Source organism: Oncorhynchus tshawytscha, linkage group LG26, assembly GCF_018296145.1.
Source record: "Oncorhynchus tshawytscha isolate Ot180627B linkage group LG26, Otsh_v2.0, whole genome shotgun sequence".
Lineage (NCBI taxonomy): Eukaryota > Metazoa > Chordata > Actinopteri > Salmoniformes > Salmonidae > Oncorhynchus > Oncorhynchus tshawytscha.
In genome coordinates this window covers 29,009,965-29,019,964 of record NC_056454.1, presented here as the reverse complement: position 1 = coordinate 29,019,964, position 10,000 = coordinate 29,009,965, and the positions used below count along the sequence as shown (strand labels likewise).

The following is a 10,000-nucleotide window of genomic DNA, read 5'->3' as shown; positions in this document are numbered from 1 at the left end:
TAAAGACTACCACTGTAAAGACTACCACTGTAAAGACTACCGCTGTAAGGACTACCACTGTAAGGACTACCGCCGTAAGGACTACCGCCGTAAGGACTACCGCTGTAAAGACTACCACTGTAAAGACTACCGCTGTAAGGACTACCGCAGTAAAGACTACCGCTGTAAGGACTACCGCTGTAAGGACTTCCGCAGTAAAGACTACCGCTGTAAGGACTACCGCTGTAAAGACTACCACTGTAAGGACTACCGCCGTAAGGACTACCGCTGTAAAGACTACCGCTGTAAGGACTACCGCTGTAAGGACTACCGCTGTAAAGACTACCGCTGTAAAGACTACCGCTGTAAAGACTACCGCTGTAAGGACTACCACTGTAAAGACTACCGCTGTAAGGACTACCGCTGTAAGGACTACCACTGTAAAGACTACCGCTGTAAGGACTACCGCTGTAAAGACTACCACTGTAAAGACTACCGCTGTAAGGACTACCGCTGTAAGGACTACCACTGTAAAGACTACCGCTGTAAGGACTACCGCTGTAAAGACTACCACTGTAAAGACTACCGCTGTAAGGACTACCGCTGTAAAGACTACCGCTGTAAGGACTACCGCCGTAAGGACTACCGCTGTAAAGACTACCGCTGTAAGGACTACCGCTGTAAAGACTACTGCTGTAAGGACTACCGCTGTAAAGACTACCGCTGTAAAGACTACTGCTGTAAAGACTACCGCTGTAAGGACTACCACTGTAAGGACTACCGCCGTAAGGACTACCGCTGTAAAGACTACTGCTGTAAGAACTACCGCTGTAAAGACTACCACTGTAAAGACTACCGCTGTAAGGACTACCGCTGTAAGGACTACCGCTGTAAAGACTACCACTGTAAGGACTACCACTGTAAGGACTACCGCTGTAAAGACTACCACTGTAAGGACTACCACTGTAAAGACTACCACTGTAAAGACTACCGCTGTAAAGACTACCGCTGTAAGGACTACCGCTGTAAGGACTACCACTGTAAAGACTACCACTGTAAAGACTACCATTGTAAAGACTACCACTGTAAAGACTACCGCTGTAAGGACTACCACTGTAAGGACTACTGCCGTAAAGACTACCGCTGTAAAGACTACCACTGTAAGGACTACCGCTGTAAGGACTACCACTGTAAGGACTACCACTGTAAAGACTACCGCTGTAAAGACTACCACTGTAAGGACTACCGCTGTAAGGACTACCACTGTAAAGACTACCACTGTAAAGACTACCACTGTAAAGACTACCACTGTAAAGACTACCGCTGTAAAGACTACCACTGTAAGGACTACCACTGTAAGGACTACCACTGTAAGGACTACCACTGTAAAGACTACCGCTGTAAGGACTACCACTGTAAAGACTACCACTGTAAAGACTACCGCTGTAAGGACTACCACTGTAAGGACTACCGCCGTAAGGACTGACGCCGGAAATGAGAAGCAGGTACGGGGAGTTGAACATTTCATGCGGAACAGACAGGTAACAGGACAGGAACAGCTTCAGCACACGAGTAACCAAGGACCTATGACAACCAATGCAGAGCAGGAAACAGAGCGGGAACCAGCCAGATATTGGGAAGGTAATAACAGAGGTGATTAAGTGATGATGTCATTAAGACTAAAAAGCATTATATCACAATGGGATGTTTTCTTCTTCTGTCGGCGCCATTTTCATTTATCGGCTTTTAACTTTTTTATCAGCCAAAAGTCGGCTATTACAAATGCATGTGTGTGTGTGTGTGTGTGTGTGTGTGTGTGTGTGTGTGTGTGTGTGTGTGTGTGTGTGCGGTGTGTGTGTGTGTGTGTGTGTGTGTGTGTGTGTGTGTGTGTGTGTGTGTGTGTGTGTGTGTGTGTGTGTGTGTGTGTGTGTGTGTGTGCGGTGTGTGTGTGTGTGTGTGTGTGTGTGTGTGTGTGTGTGTGTGTGTGTGTGTGTGTGTGTGTGTGTGCTGTACAGCCAAAAGCAGCAGAAGGCTTAATGAGGTGTGAAAGTCTCTGGATTATTAAGAATGAACAGGACTGGGTTAATAAATCCCCCTAGAGCACAGACAGGACCGTGTGTGTGTGTGTGAGTGTGTGTCAAGTCTGTTCTCGCATGCCAACCAAACTCCTAAGAGCCTGCTATCAATCATAGAGTACCCCTCCAACACAGACACACACACACACACACACGTTACTATGCTCTCCCCTCATTCTATCCTAAAAACAGAAAGAAACAAAGAATAATTTGCAACTAAGTCTGGCATTATTCACCAGCAGGGCTTTAATAGTCAGAGTGATGGAAGATGTTTTAGACAAATAGAATCCCTATATGATTGAAAAACAAAAGGGCAATTTTGCATTCCTCTCCGGGTTCTATGTACAGTCAGGTGAATGGGAAACTGCGTGGGTTTTCACTGGCTATGCTGAGTAACTGTGGTCCTGTCATAATGCTGAGAGACAACAGTTTTCACACGGCACAGAGGTTTTATCTAAACCGTCAACTAGAATACACAGGATTTCCTTTTTAGCTATTGGTCTGTTTTTCAGGAGAACTTAGATTCCATGGCCATAAACATTTAGAAAAAATATGTGCAAGAGCCATATCAGAAGCATTATGGATATTACTAACTTTTGTAGAACTTTTTCTGGTAAACATATCATTTTTTACATATCATTATCGCCATTGTATAATAGGCCTGCACAATTAAATGTAATTCACATTGAAATCACATTATTTACATGTGCAATATCCATGTGGTAGAGATCGACACTGAGTGTACACAACATTAGGAACACCTTGCTAATATTGAGTTGCACCCCCTTTTGCCCTCAGAACAGCCTCAATAAATCGGGACTCTACAAGGTGTCGAAAGCGTTCCACAGGGATGCTGGCCCATGTTGACTCCAATGCTTCCCACTGTTGTGTCAAGTTGGCTGGATGTCCTTTGAGTGGTGGACCAGACTTTTTCTATTGTGTTATTGACTGTACGTTTGTTTATTCCATGTGTAACTCTGTGTTGTTGTGTCGCACTGCTTTGCTTTATCTTGGCCAGGTCACAGTTGTAAATGAGAACTTGTTCTCAACTGGCCTACCATGTTAAATAAAATAAAAAATAAAATAAAAAAGATTCTTGATACACACAGGAAACTGTTAAGTGTGAAAAACCCAGCAGCATCACAGTTCTTGACACACTCAAACTGTTGTGCCTGGCACCTACTACCATAACCTGTTCAAAAGCACATAAATATTTTGTCTTGCCCATTCACCCTCTGAATGGCACACACAATCCAGGTCTCAAGGCTTAAAAATCCTTCTTTAACCTGTTTCCTCCCCTTCATCTACACTGTTTGAAGTGATGCGTGTTATCAATAAGGGACCATAGCTTTCACCTGGATTCACCTGGTCAGTCTATGTCATGAAAAGAGCAGATGTCCTTAATGTTTTGTACACTCAGTATATATTGCATGCAATATTTTGAATTGCCACTGAGTGAAATGTCCATTTTTATAGTTTACTCTGTTTGTGGTCTCTCTGTTTGTGGTCTCTCCGTTTGTCGTCTCTCCGTTTGTCGTCTCTCTGTTTGTCGTCTCTCCGTTTGTCGTCTCTCCGTCTGTCGTCTCTCCGTCTGTCGTCTCTCCGTTTGTCGTCTCTCCGTCTGTCGTCTCTCCGTCTGTCGTCTCTCCGTTTGTCGTCTCTCCGTCTGTAGTCTCTCCGTCTGTCGTCTCTCCGTTTGTCGTCTCTCCGATTGTCGTCTCTCCGTCTGTCGTCTCTCCGTCTGTCGTCTCTCCGTCTGTCGTCTCTCCGTCTGTCGTCTCTCCGTTTGTCGTCTCTCCGTTTGTCGTCTCTCTCTCTGTTTGTCGTCTCTCCGTTTGTCGTCTCTGTTTGTCGTCTCTCCGTTTGTCGTCTCTCTGTTTGTCGTCTCTCCGTTTGTCGTCTCTCTGTTTGTCGTCTCTCTGTTTGTCGTCTCTCTGTTTGTCGTCTCTCTCCCTCTCTACTCTTGCAGCTGCTCAAATGCAGTCAACGGATTGTTTCAAAGAAGAATGATGCTGCTTTCCACTTTGCTTTTAAATCATTCTTTTTTCTATTCCTACAGTTCACCCAAGTGTTTTTTATATCACAAATCAATTCGCAATTGCAATATTTGGTAAAAACAAAACGCTATTCGATTTTTGGCCCATATCGTCCAGCCCTATCGTATAATTATTTTCAACTACTGTATATTGTGATTCAGAAATCCATGGCTGGGCTACAACTGATATGAAGCATCATTAAAACAGATCTGTTCTGGCCTGCTGGTCAAGTTGACCAGAGCTGGCTAACCTCTGTAAAGTTTTACTGTGAGTTTTACAAGCCTGCTTGTTCCTTTAAACTGATCAGTTCATCTGCTGTAGAGCGAGCAGAAGGAGATATTTTATAGGTTTAACTCTTCAGTATAACACGACATGGCCAGAACAGCAGTATTATGTGTGTGTGTGTGTGTGTGTGTGTGTGTGCGTGTGTGTTTGTGTGTGTGTGTGTGTGTGTGTGTGTATGTTTTACGTGTGTGCATACGTGCACGCATGCATCAGGCCAGAGTGAGTTAACAGGCGGAGAGTGCAGTGAGGTGGAGACCGACTCTGATTGTGGACCAGAGGTCAAAGTAATTATTTCACCGTTTTTCGAGTAATTACCTTTAAGAGGCTGAGAATGTGTGAGTGTGTGAGAATATCTGTGTTAAGGAGCCTCAGGAGGGAGGGTGAGATTCAAGCCAATAGAACTCAATAAAAATTGATTTTCTTGTAAAGGTGTAGCCAGTTTCATAGAATTGTTCAGTGTATAACCAACAACACATTCTGTCCAAGGTTTTCTTCTGGGAAGGATTCTTTAGGCTCCATCTGGCCAGGCATAACATACTTCATACATGCATAAATATCACGCCAATATTTAATGAGTGATATGTTTGTTTTTCTCTCATTCTTATTGTATAGTAAGATGTGGTCTGTACGTACTCCTGGTGACCACTCCCTCCAGCCTGATGATGTTTGGATGGTCAAACTGTCCCATGATTGACGCCTCGGACAGGAAATCCCGCCTCTGTTTGTCGGTGTATCCTGCCTTCAGCGTCTTGATTGCCACACAGATCTCCTTCTTACTGGGCAGACGCAGACGACCACTGCACACCTCCCCAAACTCACCTAAACACACACACATACACACACAGAGCGTTAATAACACACACATGTACTGTCACCAAGGACCCTGAGGCTACAATCTATTATTGATTACTTTTCATCAGAATAACTGATATAATTTATTTCAGTTGGATCAGACCCGTCAGAGAGTCTTGCTTCATTTCATAACCACCCACATTAGGCCATTATAAGCATGTGCAGTCATATGTCTTTCTTGGAATCCATTTCCCTCACTGAGATAACAATGACTAATTGAAGCTTGACTACATTGGCCACAGTCTATAAATGACCATTCTACTTTCCATATCATATAAAGCACTATGACACTCATCAGAGCTGACCAATTATCATTCCAGCATAGTGAGGACATGTACAGTATCATTCCAGCATAGTGAGGACATGTACAGTATCATTCCAGCATAGTGAGGACATGTACAGTATCATTCCAGCATAGTGAGGACATGTACAGTATCATTCCAGCATAGTGAGGACATGTACAGTATCATTCCAGCATAGTGAGGACATGTACAGTATCATTCCAGCATACTGAGGACATGTACAGTATCATTCCAGCATAGTGAGGACATGTACAGTATGTTCTATCCCTCTGAGGTATGAAGCCTCTCTGGTGGTGTCACGCCCTGATCTATTTCACCTGTTCCTGTGATTGTCTCCACCCCCTCCAGGTGTCGCTTATTTTCCCCAGTGTATTTATCCCTGTGTTTCCTGTCTCTCTGTACCAGTTCGTCTTGTATGTTTCCAAGTCAACCAGCGTGTTCCCATTCTCCTGCTTTTTGCATTCTCCTTTTTCTAGTCCTCCCGGTTTTGACCCTTGCCTGTTTCTGGACTCTGTACCCGCCTGCCTGACCATTCTGCCTGCCTTGACCATGAACCTGTCTGCCACTTTGTACATCCTGGACTCTGATCTGGTTTTGACCTTTTTGTTTGTCCACGACCATTCTTTTGCCGACCCCTTTGGATTATTAAACATAGTAAGACTCCAACCATCTGCCTCCTGTGTCTGCATTTCGGTCTCGCCTTGTGCCTTGATAGGTGGATAGCTTCTCTGGTGGATAGGATCACAGAACACGAGAATTACCCTCTAGAAGCCCACTTTATCCAGCACCAACATACAGTCAATGAACTGAAATGTTCTGGGCAATAGAGAATGCAAAAAAGAGGCTAAATGGATCCACCTCCTAGATACTGTTTATCCCCATGGACGTAACAAACAACTACAGCTAAACTAGTATACTTAGCCCTTCCTAGACTGACTAGTCTATAGCCTCTTGTGTACTTTACTTGTTCTTCTGAATTATAGTATATTCACTATATTGTGTTTTTTTTTATGGAACGTGTTTTACTCACCAGTTCATATACTGTCCTTTACGCACCAGTTCATATACTGTCATTTATGCACCCATGCATATACTGTCCTTTACGCACGCGTGCATATACTGTCCTTTACACACGCGTGCATATACTGTCCTTTACGCACGCGTGCATATACTGTCCTTTATGCACCCGTGAATATACTGTCCTTTACGCACCCGTGCATATAATGTCCTTTATGCACCCGTGCATATACTGTCCTTTATGCATCCGTGCATATACTGTCCTTTACGCACAAGTTCATATACTGTCCTTTACGCACCAGTTCATAAACTGTCCTTTACACACCAGTTCATGTACTGTCCTTTATGCACGAGTGCATATACTGTCCTTTACGCACCCGTGCATATACTGTAATTTATGCACGCGTGCATATACTGTACTTTATGCACCCACGCATATAATGTCCTTTCTGCACACGTGCATATACTGTCCATTAAGCACCCATGCATATACTGTCCTTTATGCACCCGTGAATATACTGTCCTTTACGCACAAGTTCATATACTGTCCTTTACGCACTAGTTCATATACTGTCCTTTACGCACCCGTGCATATGCTGTCCTTTACACACCAGTTCATATACTGTCCTTTACACACCAGTTCATATACTGTCCTTTACACACCAGTTCATATACTGTCCTTTACACACCAGTTCCCATACTGTCCTTTACGCACCAGTTCATATACTGTCCTTTACACACCAGTTCATATACTGTCCTTTACACACCAGTTCATATACTGTCCTTTACACACCAGTTCATATACTGTCCTTTACACACCAGTTCATATACTGTCCTTTACACACCAGTTCATATACTGTCCTTTACACACCAGTTCATATACTGTCCTTTACGCACCAGTTCATATACTGTCCTTTACGCACCAGTTCATATACTGTCCTTTACACACCAGTTCATATACTGTCCTTTACACACCAGTTCATATACTGTCCTTTACACACCAGTTCATATACTGTCCTTTACACACCAGTTCATATACTGTCCTTTACACACCAGTTCATATACTGTCCTTTACACACCAGTTCACATACTGTCCTTTACACACTAGTTCATATACTGTCCTTTACACACCAGTTCAGATAGATTATCCCTTTACGCACTTCCTTTGTATATATACCTGTGCCTTATTTTCTATGTTGCGTGATAATGTTGTATATATGTTTTGTTGCACAATGCTGATCTGCTCCTATATATATTATTTTGTAAATCTTTTCTGTTAATAGTTCAATAAAGTTTACTGCGAAGGTCTGGCCGCCTACTCTTCTTCTTTCTTAGATAGTTTCACTAGGCAGGACGTTGTGGTAGAGAGACCACTTCAACGCAGGTCAAGCGTCACTCTGATACGGCTGGTGACAGGGACTTGGCTAGAGAGGAGAGGGTGTGTGTTTGTGAAGGACAGTGACGTCACAGCTAAAACATGCCAAGCCCTCTCTCCGGGATGATAATTTCCCATAGCTGAGTTGGATCAGAGACGCGTGATCGGTACTGAGTCAGAGACACACACACGCAAGGAGGCATAGTACACACACACACAAACACACACATTCAGAGGGTCAGTAGTACTGGCCTGAGATTGGGTCTGGAAGAATTTAGCAGAATAATTACAGGCTGTCTAAACAGAGCAGCACGCAGCCTGCTGGGCTATGGGGGGGGGGTCACAGCTGGGCTGTGGTTGGCCAGTGGACAGGCTGGGAAACGACCAGCACCAGGGTCAGTATTACCCTACCCTCCATCCACTCCTCTGATAAGCAGGGGAAGTGATTTGATTAATGAAACAAACTCTCTCTGCTTTCTTAGGCTTTGATGTCTGCAGGTCATCTGTAAAGGTGTTGCCTTGTGTTTTAAAACAACCATCCAGAGAGAGTCTTTCAGATCTACTGCAGGGTGTCAAATACACGGCCCGCGAGGGCGTCCAATCCGGCATTTAAAAAAATAATATACACTACCATTCAAAAGTTTGGAGTCACTTAGAAATGTCCATGTTTCTGAAAGAAAAGCTATTTTTTTTGTCCATTAAAATAACATCAAATTGATCAGAACGTCTACAGTGTAGACATTGTTAATGTTATAAATTACTATTGTAGCTGGAAACAGCTGATTTTTAATGGAATATCTACATATGTGTACAGAGGCCCATTATCAGCAACCGTCACTCCTGTGTTCCAATGGCACGTTGTGTTAGCTAATCCAAATGTATTATTATATTATTATAATTATATTAGCACAGCTGAAAACTGTTGTTTTGATTAAAGAAGCAATAAAACTGGCTTTCTTTAGACCAGTTGGGTATCTGGAGCATCAGCATTTGTGGGTTCGATTACAGGCTCAAAATGGCCAAAGACTTTTCTTCTGAAACTCATCAGTCTATTCTTGTTCTGAGAAATTAAGGCTATTCCATGCGAGAAATTGCCAAGAGACTGAAGATCTCGTCCAACGCTGTGTACTATTCCCTTCACAGAACAGTGCAAACTGGCCTAACCAGAATAGACAAAGGAGTGTGAGGCCCCGGTGCACAACTGAGCAAGAGGACAAGTACATTAGAGTGTCTAGTTTGAGAAACAGATGCCTCACAAGTCCTCAATTGTCAGCTTCATAAAATATTACCTGCAAAACACCAGTCTGAACATCAACAGTGAAGAGGCGACTCTGGGATGCTGGCCTTCTAGGCAGAGTTGCAAAGAAAAAGCCATATCTCAGATTAACCAATAAAAATAAAATATTAAGATGGGCAAAATAACACAGACACTGGACAGAGGAACTCTGTATAGAAGGCCAGCATCCCGGAATCGCCTCTTCACTGTTGGCTGAAAAGTTGCTTCCTTCTCCTCTGACAATGTTCCCCAACTCTGAGGATTTTTTTCTTCCAGCAGGACAATGCTCCTTGCCACACAGCCAGGTCAATCAAGGTGTGGATGGAGGACTACCAGATCAAGACTGCGTCATGGCCAGCCCAATCTCCAGACCTGAACCCCATTGAAAACCTCTGGAATGTGATCAAGAGGAAGATGGACGGTCACAAGCCATCAAACAAAGCTGAGATGCTTAACTTTTTGCATCAGGAGTGGCATAAAGTCACCCAACATCAATTATTATTTATTTTACCTTTATTTAACTAAGCAAGTCAGTTAAGAACAAATTCTTATTTTCAATGACGGCCTAGGAACAGTGGGTTAACTGCCTTATTCAGGGGCCGAAAGACAGATTTTAACCTTGTCAGCTCGGGGATTCAATCTTGCAACCTTTCAGTTGCTAGTCCAATGCTCTAACCACTAGGCTACCTGTCGCCCCCCACTTTGTCAATGTGAAAGACTGGTGGAGAGTATGCTAAGAGGCATGAAAGCTGTGATTGAAAATCAGGGTTATTCCACCAAATATTGGTTTCTCAACTCTTCCC

At 43.5% G+C, this 10,000-nt stretch overlaps 1 protein-coding gene across 1 annotated transcript in view; it reads right to left on the bottom strand.

The window, feature by feature from the left end:
* LOC112225041 (ephrin type-A receptor 3) overlaps positions 1 to 10,000 on the bottom strand; it is a 145,129-nt gene that overhangs the window by 36,481 nt on the left and 98,648 nt on the right. The window contains 1 exon segment of the mRNA XM_042306433.1: positions 5,009 to 5,194. Coding sequence (XP_042162367.1) covers positions 5,009 to 5,194 — 186 coding nt within the window.